Genomic DNA, 15,963 nt, shown 5'->3' with positions numbered 1-15,963 from the left:
GAATGGGGTCGATCAGAGGCTCCAAATGTTTCTGTGGACACTTAACAGGTTTTTGGCGTCGAGAACTGAACCATTAACTTGTTTTTTATCAGATTGATCATCTTGAGATGTGAACTCACCAATGAGACTAGTGGTGGAGACATTAAATGACGTGTAGCTGATATTTAACTGATGATAAAGGCTACTGTTAAAGAATCAGAAAACATTAATCATGAGAGCAAATGAAAACTTAATGAAGTGAACTCGTGCAGGTGAGACCAGTGCTGCATGACATGCTGCTTCAATAGTTCTAATTCGTTTGCACTGACTGAGCCATGCATCAGTTTAAGTGATGAGTGTTTACGTGTTGGCATCAACTAATTTCAGAATAGAGTTGATTTCGTGGGCTGAGATTAAACCTGTAGCACTTTGTCAGGTGTCTAATGTGTAAACATGCCTACCGGGACTTTAAGTTCCAAAGCTGAATACCTTCCAAGGTTCTGAATTCCAAATTGTATGTTTTCCAATTCACCACAACGTTCAAGGAGTACCTGTATGTGGCAAATTAACTGACCCCCCCCGGCTTTGATGTTGACCCATCCACAGTGAATCTATGCTGGCGTACCACAGATCAGAGGCGTCTTCACACTGAACAGTTTTAATACAAGTAACGTTTATTGTCTGTCTTAAATCGTACAACGCATGACGTCAAGCATGTCACCTGGTGTAACAAATATACTTGTGATTCTTACTGTATATACTGAAATGCAACTCCCATAAATTGTGATGCATTTTGCCAGATTCTTGCAAGTAACTCAAATCTGACATTTGTGCTCCTGAACATCATGAACTTCCAGCATGAAGCCAAATGCTTTCTTTCACACCGCTCTAACCAATTACACATCACTAGATGAACAATAATTTACTCTCAACCGAAGGAGGGGGAGTTTTTAGACGAAGTGTCACATGGCCACATCGTGTGACGCGTGTCAGTGTAACTGACCACAATTCAGGAATACCGGTAACTGGAATCTATGGATGGAAACATAATCTAAAAAGTTTATAAAATGTACTTGCAACAAACCAACAGATGTGGGATCAGTGGTTCGTTGTATAATACAAACAGTAATTCTGAACATCTGGCGGCTGTCTGTGCTCTACGTGAGCATTAATCTATTCCCAGACTCGTCGCTGGGTTGACGGATCCGTCCCCGGCCGGTTTCTCTCTCATTCTCCACGGGCGGTTCAGAGTCTTTGTGTGGAGGCTGGCAGATTTGCTGTGTGCTGCCGTTAGCTGGTTCCACGTCGAAATCCTCCACCTCCTCTTCCTGAACGTTACAGCTGATGACATTAGTCGAGGAGACGGATGCAGGTTCATCTGCTGACGAGGAGGGCTCGGCAGTCTGGGAGTCTGAGGAATAAAGCAGCAGTTATGCTAAACAATGCTACAAACAGACGCTTCCGTTCATGGAACACATTCATATCCCGGAAACTTATAACTAACAACGGTTTAAGATTCAGAACTCTTTCCAGGCATGCGTCCCACCCGTTTGTGTCTGCTGGCGGGCGAGCTTCCTCTCCAGGGCCCGCTGCTTGTTCAGCTCCATCCGTAGCTGCTGCTCTTCAGTCAGGGAGGGGTGAGCAGGAGGCGCAACTGGAGTCGGGGTAGAGTGGACCGGCTGTGGCACGTCGTCGGGGAAGCTGACGCCATTAAACGGGTTTGGATCCCCAAAGATGTGCGATTCAGGAGCGGCATCGTCGTCTAAAAAATATATTTTCACAGGCGGGAAATAAAAGTAAGAAATGAAACTTTCCAGACTCAGCAGGACGTCTCGCAGAGCAAATTATACATTTCTTTCATTATAGGGCAGGACATTTTCAAACTGGTTTAGTGTTGAGCCAAACATAGATCATTAAGTGCACATGATTAAGTGCAATTACCACATCAGAGAACATTTAATGTCAAGTGAAGCATATGTAAAACACAAGCTGATATTTCATGTTTTCTCCTCCTTGATATTAACCGAAATTTGAAAGCTTTACTCGTCTCCTTCAATTGTTCTTAAGTAGACACATTCCAGTGTGGCATCGCCAGAAACGGAGAGACCTCCCCTTTAAAAAAAAACGTCAAATTCCTGATCTCCGACAGGCAGGACAGTCAACATTTACATGGGCACCGCGAAACAGTAAAACAAACTGCCTGCTGGCAGGGTGCAAAACAAAGCAGGACAAAACTCAAATATAAAACTGCATTTGATCTCCTGATTTTCAATAGAGTTGTTTAGCTGTGTCTCGTTTAACCATTGCATCATATGAACCTTCATATTAAAATAAACGAGTAGATTAACCATTCCATTTAAGCATCAACCCTACTACAAAAAACATTACTGGGTACCGTATCGCAATAACCAGCGCAGACGAAAAATAATGCATCTACAGTTTGCCATTATCATGCAGCCTTCCTCTGATGGCAACATGAAACCCTCTCACACAGCTGCACGCAGAGGTTTCATTTCTTACCGTCGTTGCCCATAAAGTCTTCATGCGTCAGCGGCATGTCCATCCGGATGCGCTTGAGACAGGTCTGGAACAGAAAGAAAAGTCATTTCTGGGACTTCATTGCAGAAAAGCAGCAAATGCGATAGAAATATTCAGCATCAACGTCTTGCTCCCACCTGCACCTCCTTCTTCTTGCCGAGCTTCTCCACCTTGTCTATAAAATCTTCAAACTGCAGTTTGGGGTACAACCTGTGGGCCCAGTTCTCCATCTTCTGCATAAGCAGCCGTAGATCCTCAGCCTGGTCACACAAACACCAAGGCCCAGGCGTGTGGTATACAGTATGTGTATGATCAACAAAGTACAGCCGGTATCAAGTACTCTACAGTTTCTGCTCCTACCTCGTGCCCTTTGCCTTTGAAACGGACGTTATCAAACAGGGTCCGGAGGGCCGGGAGTCCTCTGTCTGAGATGAGCCTGAGGAAAGTGTCAAACATTACGAACTGCTTCATGGGCTCAAAGATTTGGAGCAATATGAGACCGTCGGGTATGAGAACCATCTCAGAAAAAAAAATAACAAAGTCACTTTGATTATTGGTAGCAGTCGTATTTATAATCCAAAATCAGATCCTTGTTTTAATCAGTATTACAGTCTATTTAAGAGACTGGTTTTTTTTTTAGGAAGACTAAATAGTTTCCCTTTTTAAAATGCACTGGATGAATATGAAGGCTGTGCATGAAAGGAAACAGGATCTTTAAATATATATATATATATATATCTTCAGAAATAAATAAATCAAACTTCTTCACTTTAAGCAACAAAACTGGGAGATTTAATATCAGCCGGACTGAAGTCCAGGAAGCTGAAACGGTGCATTGCTGCCCTCTACTGGGAACGATCCTTCTGACGCTGAGTCACATCCTACAGCCGACCCCCGATCGCACCATAATCTACTTCTGAAACGATTGTTGTGTTTCAACATATCTGGTGCCTTACCATGAACAAATTCAATCCTTGTTCCCACAGTGAGAACACTGGACGGTACCGTTTTGTGCTGGAACTAAATCCTAGGTGCCGCTACTGTGACTGCGTCGCAAGGAAAACAGCAGTTTGGAAATGTTTGGACGCGGCCAGGAAAGCGTGTCCGACCTCTTTTTGTTGTGGAAGGACGACAAACTACCGGTACGGAAAACAGCACACAGTTATGTTGTGTTGTTTGAAATAAGTATTATTTCAATCTTGCAATTTAACCAAACTAATTCATTACTTCTCATTCACGCGGCACAACATGGCATGAAGCTTTAACTACATCCTGTGATAAACACCGAACGGCATTCCAATGCTTCCGCCTGTTGCTGCAAAGACTTCCTTGAGATGGATTATTCTGTATTCTGCATTTTAACAGATTTAAATACTCCTTTATTGGAGAGCAGTTTTGCCTGAGGCACCTGTGAGCGTCCAGCTTCGGTTGCGGCCTCTTCACGCCTTTCCTTTTGGCAGCCGGTACCTCAGCCAGCTTGGACACATCTCCATCTCCATCTCCTGCACCGATGACCACATGGTCACAAAGCATAGGTCAACAGCGCCTCCTTAAATCAAGGCAGATCATCATTTAGATCAATCGGTGTTCCGTTAGTGGCAACTCCCTTAAATCTTCAGGCGTGTCGAGTGTTGAATGACTCTCACCCTCAGCAAAAGGGTCTCCCTCATCCCGTCCCCTCTGGCTCGGGGACAGAGGCGGTGGTAAGGGAGGGAACGCTTCGTCCTGCAGACCACCAGAGCCCGACATTTTACCGACGCCGGTTTCCAGTGGGCAAAGCTTGACGTGAAACTCCTGGAGAAAACGTAAAACCTCAGTTAGCCAGGATGGCTGCCCGCCGCGCTGCTCGCTAGCTGCGTAAAGCCGGACAGGCTACCCGCCGCGCTGCTCGCTAGCTGCGTAAAGCCGGACAGGCTACCCGCCGCGCTGCTCGCTAGCTGCGTAACGCCGGACAGGCTACCCGCCGCGCTGCTCCGCTAGCTGCGTAAAGCCGGACAGGCTACCCGCCGCGCTGCTCGCTAGCTGCGTAAAGCCGGACAGGCTACCCGCCGCGCTGCTCGCTAGCTGCGTAAAGCCGGACAGGCTACCCGCCGCGCTGCTACCTAGCTGCGTAAAGCCGGACAGGCTACCCGCCGCGCTGCTACCTAGCTGCGTAAAGCCAGACAGGCTACCCGCCGCGCTGCTCCGCTAGCTGCGTAAAGCCGGACAGGCTACCCGCCGCGCTGCTCCGCTAGCTGCGTAAAGCCGGACAGGCTACCCGCCGCGCTGCTCCGCTAGCTGCGTAAAGCCGGACAGGCTACCCGCCGCGCTGCTCCGCTAGCTGCGTAAAGCCGGACAGGCTACCCGCCGCGCTGCTCCGCTAGCTGCGTAAAGCCGGACAGGCTACCCGCCGCGCTGCTCCGCTAGCTGCGTAAAGCCGGACAGGCTACCCGCCGCGCTGCTCCGCTAGCTGCGTAAAGCCGGACAGGCTACCCAACATGTCAGAGAGCCGCTGTCAGCGAAAGAGTGAAAAATGGCGGGTGAAGCACAAGTTACAAAGGATAACTGAGTAACATCCAACATTGCGGTTAAAATGAAGTACAAACCTCTCCGTCGTACCGTCGGCGCGTTCTGTAGGGATGGGACGAACACCGCTGGCGCGCCAGCGCTGTGTCGACTGCGCAAGCGCGAAACCCCGGATTGGTGCGCGTATCGCTTTAACAAAAGGTCACGTGACCGGTACAGGATGTCGTTCGGATGTTCCGCGCCAAATTGTGTTAAAAGGAAACAAACCGTATCGACTTGTTGCGGGTTCGTGGATGGAGATTACACTGTTTGCTCCCATTCATGGATCGTTCTCGGAAATGTGTGAATTAATCCATTTTTATTGTGTTATTTCATATGATTGAACACTTTCGTTAACAAAATCCCATATAAACATTTTAACTCTGAATTTTATTACATACAAATTTGCTATATTTTACATGCCAACTCTCAAACAAGCAAAATGTGAACAAATTCACTCGGCAAACAAGTGGAGAAAATGATATTATGCAAAGACGATCATAGTTTAAATAAGAGACTAGCAATAAAGATTAAATATTATTTCACAGGCTAATGTTGTTTTACAGCATGCGAGTTTCTCCATCTTTTTTCCCCATTTTAATTGTTTACCTGCAATGATTTTAGATCTACAGCAGAGGTCACTGTTGAGTGACCAACACAGTGGCAATACAGTGTCTACACAGTTTGTGTAATGTGTCAATACTCAATACGGTCCTTGAGGTATCAATATCCCATCACTAATACAGCCTCGGTCATACCGTTGGCGCGTTCTGTCCCTCTCCCTGTAAGACAAACTACAGGGGGAAAACATTCAGCCTCTGACGTCATGCGGGAAGTATGCAGTACGCACAGTATAATTAGATATCCCCATGGTATCTGTAATTTTTATTTCTATATTTGTTACCCTCATTGAGAGATTTAACTTCTTTCCATTGCAGTTTTCTTTCTAATTGTTTAGGGACAATGCAAACATTTTAAATTTGTTGACGCCTACCTACCTATGAATTGATTACTTGTGTTTTGACATTTTGAATGAGGTCAGTTGTATTTCATCACATTCAGGGATCCCTTCTCAACAAACATAGTAACATTGTTTTGGCTCGTGTGGCAAAAACATAACCTCCTTGGCGGCGGTAACGAGGACGTAGCATTGAGTTCCACAGAGCTGCTCCTCTTAATGAAATGTGTCAAAGCTTGATTAACCCCCTCCCTCCCCTTTCACATCTACAGAATGAAGATGGGTGTGACCATGTGGTGACGCCACAAACAAACTGGTTCAGTTTAGATGACAAATGCTTTCAGTCATCAGGAAGTGAATCTCAGACACTCGTTTGCCACCGAGAGGTGAAATGGCCCAGAAAGGAGTTCGCCTGGAACAAGAAGCCTTGTCTTGTTCCGTCTGTGCGGATCTACTGAAGGACCCAGTGACCGTTCCCTGTGGACACACCTACTGTATGAGCTGTATTAAAAGTCACTGGGATGATGAGGGAAAGAAGAAAATCTACAGGTGTCCTAAGTGCAGGAAGACATTCAGGCCGAAGCCTGTCCTGGAGAAAAACACCATCTTAGCAGTTTTGGTGGAGAAACTTAAGACTGGACCACGAGATGCTCCGGCTGATCAACGCCACGCCGTCCCTAAAGATGTGACCTGCGACCTCTGCACTGTGAGAAAACTGAAAGCCATCAAGTCCTGTGCAGTCTGCCTGGTCTCCTACTGTGAAAAACATCTCCAGCCTCATTTAGAGGAAGCTTCATTCACCAAACACAAGCTGGTGGAGCCATCAAAGACACTTCAGGAAAGGCGCCCGAATCGTAGTGAGGTGATGCAGCTGTTCTGTCGCACCGATCAGCAGGGTATCTGTCATCTGTGTTCTGTGGAGGAACATGAAGGCCATGCCACAGTCTCAGCTGCTGCAGAGTGGACCGAGAAGCCGGCAGAGCTCAAGGTGAGTGGACTACAGATCCAGCAGAGACTCCAGCAGAAGGTGGAGGGTATCGATGGTTCTGCCGATAAAGCCGTGGAGGACAGTGAGAGGATCTTCACTGATCTGATGTGTCTTGTGGAGAAAATGAAGTGTGATGTAAAGCAGCAGGTCAGAGCCCAGCAGCAAACTGAAGTTAGCCGAGTCAAAGAACTCCAGGAGAAGCTGGAGCAGGAGATCGCCGAGTTGAGGAGGAGGAACGGCATGGGGGCGGAGCAGCTCTCACACGTAGAGGATCACGAACACTTCCTGCACCACCCCTCGCAGTCAGTGGTCAGTGACCCGACACTCTCATCCAGCATCAGTAACTACCCTTTTAGATACTTTGAGGATGTGATGGTTGCTGTGTCCGAGCTCAGAGATCAACTACAGCACATCCTGGTGGAGGGAGGGACAAACATCTCAGTGACGGTGAACAACGTTGATGTTTTCCTGCCACAACCGGAGCCCAAGACCAGAGCTGAGTTCTTCAAATATTCACGTGAGATCACACTGGATCCGAATACAGCACACGCGCTGCTGCTGCTATCAGAGGGCGACAGAAAGGTAACAAGAATGAGTCAAGAGCAAGGTCTCTCTCAGCACCCAGACAGATTCACCGATTGGTGGCAGGTTCTGAGTCGAGAGCGGCTGATCGGACGCCGTTACTGGGAGGTGGAATGGCGAGGTGGGGGGTGTGGTGTAGCAGTCGCATACAAGAATATCAGCAGAGCAGGGAGGTCAGATGAATGTCGATTTGGAGGAAATGACCAATCTTGGATGTTAGATTGTGTGGCAAACAAATACCAGTTTTATTACAACAGAATCCTGACTCCTGTCTCGGGTCCTCATTCCTCCAGAGTCGGAGTGTACTTGGATCACAGTGCAGGAATTGTGTCCTTCTACAGCATCTCTGAAACCATGACTCTCCTCCACCGAGTCCAGACGACGTTCACTCAGCCTCTCTACGCCGGACTGCGGCTTTTCTATTATAAAGCGACTGCTGAATTGTGTTAACTTGAACCGACAGACAGTTTTAACTCATTTTGTCTTTGTGTTTGTCGCCCAGGGCTGAGTCATTTACAGATTGTATCAATGGGATGTGTGAACAAACTGAACATAATCAATAAACAATATGAACAGAGTAATTTGTCCTCATCTTCATTGCAGAGTATCACAAAGCTGATGGAGAAAATGAGAAGCCAATGTGAGCATAAAACTGGTGCATGTGTGTTATTGATTATTGGTTTAGATTTATTGATTTATGACAGATTACTACAGAGAGTCACCAGAGCCATCACTGGCAGATCCCCCAGACAGGAAGCTGAGCGTGCTACACGATCATTATTCTTCATATTTGTTCTACAAACATTCTACTTTTGTGTTTGGCCGGTCAGCTGCCTTCCTTGCGATAGTTCCTCACAGATAACCTGCACCCCAGAGCGATTTCCCAATGAATTTATTTAATTAATCATCCGAGGCTTCCCTTCAGCGTTTCCTCTTGAAGTTCTCTTCCCTGTCTGTTGTTCAAGTTCTGTCACTTCTTTGTAGTCTTTTCAAATCTTTGGTGGTTTCAGTATCTGTAGCATCATGTTGAGCAGATGATTTATTTGCATCAGGAATAACAAAAATCAGAGCAACAAACCAACAAACCACCAGCGATGAAAGTGTGTTTGCCCAACTAGCCAGAAACGACATGTCACCGCAGTCCAGAATCAGGGCGACCCTTTAGTTTACCGGTAGTTGGTATTGGCATTTTGACCATAAAAAATTATTTATTGTACATAAATAGATTTTTCATGTTAACATTGCATCACATATTTTTTAATTACATGAACTCTATAAAATAAATTATTAAATATGTAGCATAAACATTTATTGAATAGCAAAGTTATATGTATGTACTGATGATGCAGCAAGACAGTTTAACAACATACACCAGACTGGATAGAGTTTTACCGTTTAGAAATCACTCTTATCCTTCAGAGACGTCCACGCAGCAGGAACATGAGGAAGACTGCACTCAGGAGGATGCAGAGCGTGCACACGGTTGGAACCACAATCTCTGTGACCATCTCCATGTGACCTATCAATGGATCTGGAACACATCAATGGAAAAGTAAGTAAATGTGATGTTTACAGATCCAGCTTTAAATCACTGGAAACATCTTTCACCGAATTAAATGTACAGGAAAATACATTCTATGGTGGGGTTTTTTGTGTGTGTACTTTTACTTTACCAATACCACCAATCAGAAGTTATGTTTTCGCCTGTGTCCATTAGTTTGTTAGTTAATTTGGTTGCTTGTTTTTTTGACTCAGGGTTAGTTTAAAGGACATCAACCAAATTTAGCAAAATACATTACATTTTGGTGTTGATCCAGAGCGTGCTCTTTCCTTTCAAAATGATAATGATTTATTTTTAACAAATATTCCAATCATATGGAAAAAAAAATGATTTGAGCGATGAAAATGATTACAAATTTTCACTTTTGGGGAAACTTGTCCTTTAATCTGCAAAGTGACAAATATCTGCAGCTGAGCTGTTAATGTAATGTGGAGGCGTAAATGTCACATTTACCTGAAGAAGAATTTAATTGTAAGATAGCGTAGCATAAGAACATTTGCACCTAAACTTCATCATGCACTGGCCAAGACTTTTGCATTCCTGCATGTTCCTGATTTTCTCGAGACTTTCTTCTAGCTGGAGGGGCAAAACAAAGAAAAACCCTGTTAGATAGCAGAACAACCTCGAGTCAGAATTTTCCTTTGTTTTGCCCCATCTAGCTCATATACTACATCTTTAGCACCGACCTGCAGCCAGGAGCTGGTTACTGGAGGTGCAACTTTCTACGGCTTTTCTCTTCCAACTCTCCACCTGTACAGATCCAACAAAACAATCAACAACTTGTTCTGCTCCAGGATTGCTTTTGTTTTTAAGGTGGGGTGTGTGATTTACCTCTCTCTGATTAGGAAAGCCATTAGAGCTGATGATGCGTTTATAGAACTGGACAGAGGCCTTTGGATAGCGAGGCTTGTTTTTGTTCCTGAAGTCCACATAGTACAGGCCGAACCGCTCAGAGTACCCTTCATCCCACTCAAAGTTGTCAAGGAGAGACCAGGCGGTGTAGCCCTTCACATTCACCCCATCCTTAATAGCTGTTTAACAAAACAGACAACAAACATATTTATACCTCAGGCAGTAAAATCCTTCATATATACGGTAATAATATCTCTATAGAGTTGTAGTTCCACCTTTGAGCATTTCATTGATGTAATCCTTGAAGTACTTCATCCTCCAGTCATCACAGAGGTCTGTGCAAAGCATCTTCTCTGACACACCATTTTCTGTCACATATATCATGGGGTTTCCATACTGGGTCTGTAATGGAGTTACAAAGTGACACTCATTTTCTACATGACATTGAATTAAAATAAATATAACAGAAATAAAGTGTTGCTATATCCTCCAATAACACTCAAAGTCTGTATTTCAAATTATTTCAGTGGTTGCCCATAAAGGATTAAAAATCCAACGTGGAGGATTTAGCGTCAGAAGTCGAGCTTTATATTCATGTTTTCTTATTAGTTTATAATCCCGTATGGCGGGTAAGAGGACGGTTGCTCAGTTGGTTGCAACACAGCAGTAACCTCCGCGGCTGAAAAACTGAAGCCAATGCAAAACTGCCAAGGGAGTGACACATGGCGCCTCATGAAGCATCAAAATGGGCCTTCAGTTTGGCTGACGTCAGGTAGACTGTTATACATTTATGTTTTTCAGTCCATGGTTGCAATCAATTGAACTAAATCCTACTTGCTGGAATATTTGATCACGTATGTTTCTTCCCAAAACTATTCCATAGTTTCAGTCAAACATCCCAAAATTTTGCAATACAGGAGCCAAGAATGTATCACTTGAATGCTACACGTGCATATCACATTACATTTTCCAAAACAAAACTTATTTTTTACACTTTATTCAATAAAATGTGAATATTTAGACTTTATTTAGATTTGTGTCATTTACCTTGATAAAGTTCAGCAAGCGTCGGAAGCCCCAGGGAACCGCATAGAGCCATTCAGAACCAGGATCGGGCCACTGAGGGTCTACCAGCTCAGCAAGGTCCCGATCTGCAAAGTAGCTATCTCCAAGGCCTGATGGGTAATTTTTCACGGTGACATAGCGAGTAGTGAAATGGGCCAGGCCTAAGAAGTCACAGGTTCCCTTAATGTAACTCTTGTCCTGGGGTGAGAAGATAGGAAGCCGTGAAGCTCCCAGGCCCTGCTGGCCGCTCTTCCTGCCTAAAGATGAAAGTTCAATGGATTTAATTACAAAACAACAACTAACAGCAAAGTAATTTTCTTTTATTCATGTAGTGAGGAGGCTTCCATAGATACTGAAAGAAATCTGTGCAAAAGTTAGTCACACATTCAATGTAAGCAAACAGACATTCATTTGATCCATTTAAACAACACAGTGAATATTTATTTATATTTATGCAGGTGTCTAAAGAAACTACTAGTAAAATACTATTTTTCATGACCTTGAAAACATTAATTTGTAATCCAGAAATTATTGGCATCACCGTCATTGAAAATGTGTAACTACTTTAATCCGCAAAAGAAAAATAACACATGATTGATCACTCTAACGTATTTGACTCTAACATACCAATATAATCTTTCATAACCTGGGGGTAGTCTCCACGAAAGAGGGGCGTAGCAAACCATCCCAAGTAGAACTGCATGTATCTATCTGCAGCTTCAATGTCCCTCTGGTTGCTGATGTCCACAGGTTCCCCCCAGTCAGCTGTTAGTGAGATCCCCACCAGGCCTGAACTCACAGACAAGCAACGTTACTGTCCAGCAGAGTGGAAATGAATCTTCAATCCCCAAATACAACAAAAGGACAGTTTTTATCTTTACCTTTTTGTTTGCTTCGCCACTGCATGTCATAAGTGTGCCAAACTTTGGCATGTGCCTGTGTCAAAGACGGAAAAGAAGTGTCACTGACGCCTGTTGATTAGCAAATAGTAGAAAGTTGACATTAATTTATTTCTTTTTTAGTAGCAAATATCAAATATTCAGGACCGTTTCAACAGCTGCTTATAAATATAAATGAACAATATACAAAGCTTGAACATTAAATAATTTACAAGTTTTAAGCAAGAGATTTCAGAAATGGGATTGCAGCATTCTGACGTAGGCATTGTCTTAGCTAGTTAAGATTTGAAAAATGTCCACTTTTAGGCATAATAAAGAAAGCATGTCAACTGCATTGAAAGCAATCACACATACCATCCAAAGGTGCTATTTATTTTCCTTTTCAAAATAAATATTAGTTTTTTTCAATTAGAATTTTTTAAAAGTTTGTCTGGATAAATAGAAAATCATTTGTCTTTTCTATAATCTAGATTAATAAATCTAATGTTTAATAGTAAAATGCTGTTGCCATAATATTTTATAATTTGACATTGTATTTATTTTGCTGTACTTTACATTTTTTTTAAAATATCTACATAATTATTCAATAGTAATGAGGAAAATGTGAATCATGCTCTGTAGTCCAATCCACAAAAACATTCCTGGATCCTTTCATAAACCTGCTGACCAGCAAACAAACAAAGCTACGTATGGACTGAAGCCAGGTTTCCCTTTGACGACAGCAAAAATCAGCCTCTCTTGAGTTTGACCTTTATGATGTGGTGTGCAGCTTTGTAAGCTCCGCCCCCCCTCAGCTTCAATCCGGGTGCATGCTCCCCGGTTTCATACCCTTCCACAGCAACAGACTGAAAGCACAACCCAGCAATATACAAATAAAACACACTGTTCAAAGGACGATGAATGCGCCTGTTCTCCTCATGACCTACCCACGGATTGCTGAAAGTGATCCAGTACTTCACTCTGTTTCCAAATCTCTCAAAGCACAAGTTTGCAAAGTCATTGAAGTAGTCCACCATGCTGATGTTCTGCCAGCCTCCATATTTCTCCTGCAAGACCTAGAGAGTTCGACCCGTTAATCATCCACGCTGTAACGTCCCGTCGTGACATGGGAACGGAATACCAAATGTCTTGTTGTCACCTGAGGTAAATCCCAGTGGTACAGTGTAACGACAGGCGTGATCTTGTTGTCCAGCAGCACGTTTATCAACTCGTCATAATATTTGATTCCTTTCTCATTGATGCGTTCGTCTGAAAGAGTTCAAGGTGGATAAGATGGAGTTCGTTTTAATATACATTTAATGATCATTGAGACTTAATCAATTATTATTTGATGCACTGATTATTTGGAAATGCCAATGAAATCTGCCATTCACCGGTTCTTAGAGTCAATCTGTAGATTGTTTCTGGATTAGATCTTTTAGGTTATCTTAACGCTATTTTTAGACAAAACTAGACAAAAAAAAGAATAATTAAAAATGAAATGATTCGGTAAAGAAAGACATTACACTACAATAAAACTGAAAATGCCAACAAAAGACAAATAGACAGGTGTGTAGTTACTTTTCAGTCCACTTGGTAAAATCCTTGGCCAGGAAATGGAGAAACGATAGTGATTCAGCTTCATCTCCTTCATCAGGGAAATGTCATCCTGAAAAAACAAACATCAGAAAGCATGTTGTAGCTCATTTGATGCTAAAGACAAGAACAGAAAGGATCGTTCCAGGTTTGAATATGATAGATGCTGATGGCGCGATGCTGCTCAAAGCACAAAGAATAAATAAAAAACCCCAACAGCAATCATGACCCAGTTACTCATTTCATCTACTGGTTAAACTGTAAATAATCCATAGTGTAGGACGCATGGGGTTGTATTTAGTTTCTTATGAGTCAATAGTGAATTCTGCAAATGAATTAAACCAATTGGGCATCTCCCATAACTGAAATCCCACAAAAACCAATATAAGTACATGAGTCTTAAATCATGGAGCATATTTGATGTAATCTCTCAATCCGTTCTGACCATGAGTCATAACAAAGTAATACAGAATATACCGTTATTGTGCACAGAGAGGCTTCTTAAAACTCAGCCCCATCTTTTCTGGAGTAAAACGAGTTTTCTCTGCATCACCTTGAATTTGTAGTATCCCTCACAGGAGGAGTCTCCCGTGCCATTTGCAAATATGTTCCCTTTTTTGTGGGAAAATGCATCCCAGATGCTCATTCCTTTCCCATCTACATTCCAAGCTCCTTCAGTCTGATAGGCAGAGGTCCCGGCTCCCCAGGAGAATCCTGCAGAGAGTAACACAAAACAAACGTCACAAGAGAGCTTGTCAAAGGGTTTGTCAGGGCTGTCTTGTGTTTAATCAATTGTCATACCAGTCGGAAATGTGCCAAAGTAGAACGATGTTCTTTCATTCTTCGTCCAGTCAAAGTCATCGTTGGCTGACACACACAGCACCAGAGCAAGCACCATGTAGGGCCTCAGGATGCACCACTGCAGCATGATAGTTGTCAAGAAACTCACTGTCTTCACACCTAAAGGACAATATTACAATGGATATCACAGATATCAAGGAATCTGTCCTGCATGTCTGTCCTAGGGAACATACAGGTGTTAAAAAAAAATATTCTGAAACTCACACAGAGGTTTCAGGTGTCCATGGGGTTTGAGTAAAGCCTTCCAAACACAAACCTGTCTAAATGCAGTGTAAAAACAGCCAAAAATGGAATCTAGTTTCATTTGAGCCAGCTTTTAGACACACTGAGACAAAACCCAATCAAAGACAGAAAATAAGCCAACTTGTCCAGCACTGTCAAGACGAGAGACATTTCAAGCTGTTGTGTCTTTAACAGTGTAAAAGTTCAACCAAGATTAGAAAGTCGAGGTTGCCTGACCGCTCCTGGATAACGCCTGTGCCGCTTTGCTCCCAAAACCCGGGCTGCCTCACTCAGTCCCACATATAGCCGTCTGACCTGCTGCCTTTGTCTCCTCTGGAAACGGCTCCAAAATGCAAGAAACGCCACCAAGCTTCTGCAAACAATTCACGCTCCCTCGTGTTGCTGGCAGCTTCAGCGCTGATGTTACAGAAAGAAAACAGAGTGAGGCATCCCGGTTTCTGCTATTCATCAGCACACAGAGAGCAACCCCCCCCCCCCCCCCAACACCATGCATGCACTGTGTATGCCTTCATTTGAAGTCACTGAAGTGTGAGCATAAATTTGCTGTGGTCGAAGATTCTTTTGGAAAAGGAAGGAGTTTGTCACTGTAAGCAAAGTTAGTAAAGTTAGTCAGATGTCCAGTTCAACAAAGCTTGATGTTAAAATTTTATGTGTGTAATAGGAATTTATAATACAATAAATAACACTGCCACTGAAGAACGATCAATGTGGATAGATAACAGTAAAAGAGCAAAAAGAAGAACAAGCCTGTATTTGTGTAAAGCGTTGTACTTAGGTTGGACGCTGTAATAGAAACAACCAGTGAGACAAATAATCAGATAGAGATTTACACTACGCTTGTTTTTGTTATACGTTTAAGGGCTTTTTCAGCATTTTACCCATCAGCAGTGATCAAGATTCACTTGCTATTTACCAGGTAATCGAGACTGTAGAATGCCGTGTGATAAGTTTGATCAAACGGGCACATCTTCAAATTATTTCAAACTCTGTATATTTATTTTTGAGTAGTCCTGCCTCCAGAACAACCAACAGCAGCAGAACTCATGCCACTCAGCAGAACACACACTTCCATCAAGCTTCAGTTTTATGGAAATACAGCAAATAGCTTTGGTGAAATACAAAACAATGAAACCCATCTGAACTGATACCGGTCCCTGCTGGAGGTTTTGTAGGACTATTGTTAAAGTACAGCAACTGGGAAAGATCACCATCACCAGCGTGATGGATCTGGATTTTCTTTTGGATCCAGGTCCAGCAAATTGCCCACACTCATAGATAACAACCGTATCTGCTGCAGAGGGGCCCCCATTGACAGCAG

General features: G+C 43.4%; 3 protein-coding genes across 3 annotated transcripts; 1 reads left to right on the top strand and 2 right to left on the bottom strand.

The window, feature by feature from the left end:
- Positions 1-632: 632 nt before the first annotated feature.
- On the bottom strand, positions 633-5,122 carry tipin (timeless interacting protein). Its single transcript, XM_068749177.1, has 8 exons — positions 5,103-5,122; positions 4,164-4,311; positions 3,926-4,019; positions 2,878-2,953; positions 2,655-2,777; positions 2,500-2,563; positions 1,526-1,741; positions 633-1,390 (listed from the first exon to the last, which is right to left on the bottom strand). Exons 2-8 carry the CDS (start codon positions 4,264-4,266, stop codon positions 1,137-1,139), a joined length of 930 nt encoding a protein of 309 aa, XP_068605278.1. The 5' UTR covers positions 4,267-4,311; positions 5,103-5,122; the 3' UTR covers positions 633-1,136.
- Positions 5,123-6,410: 1,288 nt separating this feature from the next.
- Positions 6,411-8,160, top strand: LOC137894153 (tripartite motif-containing protein 16-like). Its single transcript, XM_068739631.1, has 2 exons — positions 6,411-7,783; positions 7,865-8,160. The coding sequence occupies exons 1-2, from the start codon at positions 6,411-6,413 to the stop codon at positions 8,037-8,039; spliced, it is 1,548 nt and encodes a 515-aa protein (XP_068595732.1). The 3' UTR covers positions 8,040-8,160.
- Positions 8,161-9,004: 844 nt separating this feature from the next.
- Positions 9,005-14,469, bottom strand: lctla (lactase-like a). The gene is made up of 13 exons (XM_068738475.1): positions 14,343-14,469; positions 14,095-14,255; positions 13,527-13,614; positions 13,105-13,214; positions 12,893-13,021; positions 12,716-12,811; positions 11,949-12,003; positions 11,695-11,856; positions 11,050-11,324; positions 10,278-10,404; positions 9,982-10,181; positions 9,837-9,900; positions 9,005-9,120 (listed from the first exon to the last, which is right to left on the bottom strand). Exons 1-13 carry the CDS (start codon positions 14,467-14,469, stop codon positions 9,005-9,007), a joined length of 1,710 nt encoding a protein of 569 aa, XP_068594576.1.
- Positions 14,470-15,963: the final 1,494 nt, after the last annotated feature.

The sequence above is a fragment of the Brachionichthys hirsutus genome, chromosome 1 (genome assembly GCF_040956055.1).
Source record: "Brachionichthys hirsutus isolate HB-005 chromosome 1, CSIRO-AGI_Bhir_v1, whole genome shotgun sequence".
Lineage (NCBI taxonomy): Eukaryota > Metazoa > Chordata > Actinopteri > Lophiiformes > Brachionichthyidae > Brachionichthys > Brachionichthys hirsutus.
The sequence above is the reverse complement of the archived record's forward strand: the minus strand, read 5'-3'. Positions and strand labels throughout refer to the sequence as shown.

Bases quoted from the DNA above. Each gene is read 5' to 3' on its own strand.
- tipin (XM_068749177.1), bottom strand. From the start codon at position 4,266: ATGTCGGGCTCTGGTGGTCTGCAGGACGAAGCGTTCCCTCCCTTACCA. The intron at 4,020-4,163 runs GTGAGAGTCATT...TCATCGGTGCAG, and splicing joins GGGAGACCCTTTTGCTGAGG to GAGATGGAGATGGAGATGTG. The intron at 2,954-3,925 runs GTGCCTCAGGCA...CACTTTCCTCAG, and splicing joins CCGAAGCTGGACGCTCACAG to GCTCATCTCAGACAGAGGAC.
- LOC137894153 (XM_068739631.1), top strand. From the start codon at position 6,411: ATGGCCCAGAAAGGAGTTCGCCTGGAACAAGAAGCCTTGTCTTGTTCC. The intron at 7,784-7,864 runs AGGAAATGACCA...GACTCCTGTCTC, and splicing joins TCAGATGAATGTCGATTTGG to GGGTCCTCATTCCTCCAGAG.
- lctla (XM_068738475.1), bottom strand. From the start codon at position 14,469: ATGCTGCAGTGGTGCATCCTGAGGCCCTACATGGTGCTTGCTCTGGTG. The intron at 14,256-14,342 runs GTATGACAATTG...TACTCTCTGCAG, and splicing joins CTTTGGCACATTTCCGACTG to GATTCTCCTGGGGAGCCGGG. The intron at 12,812-12,892 runs GTAGGTCATGAG...TTGTGCTTTCAG, and splicing joins TCACTTTCAGCAATCCGTGG to TCTGTTGCTGTGGAAGGGTA.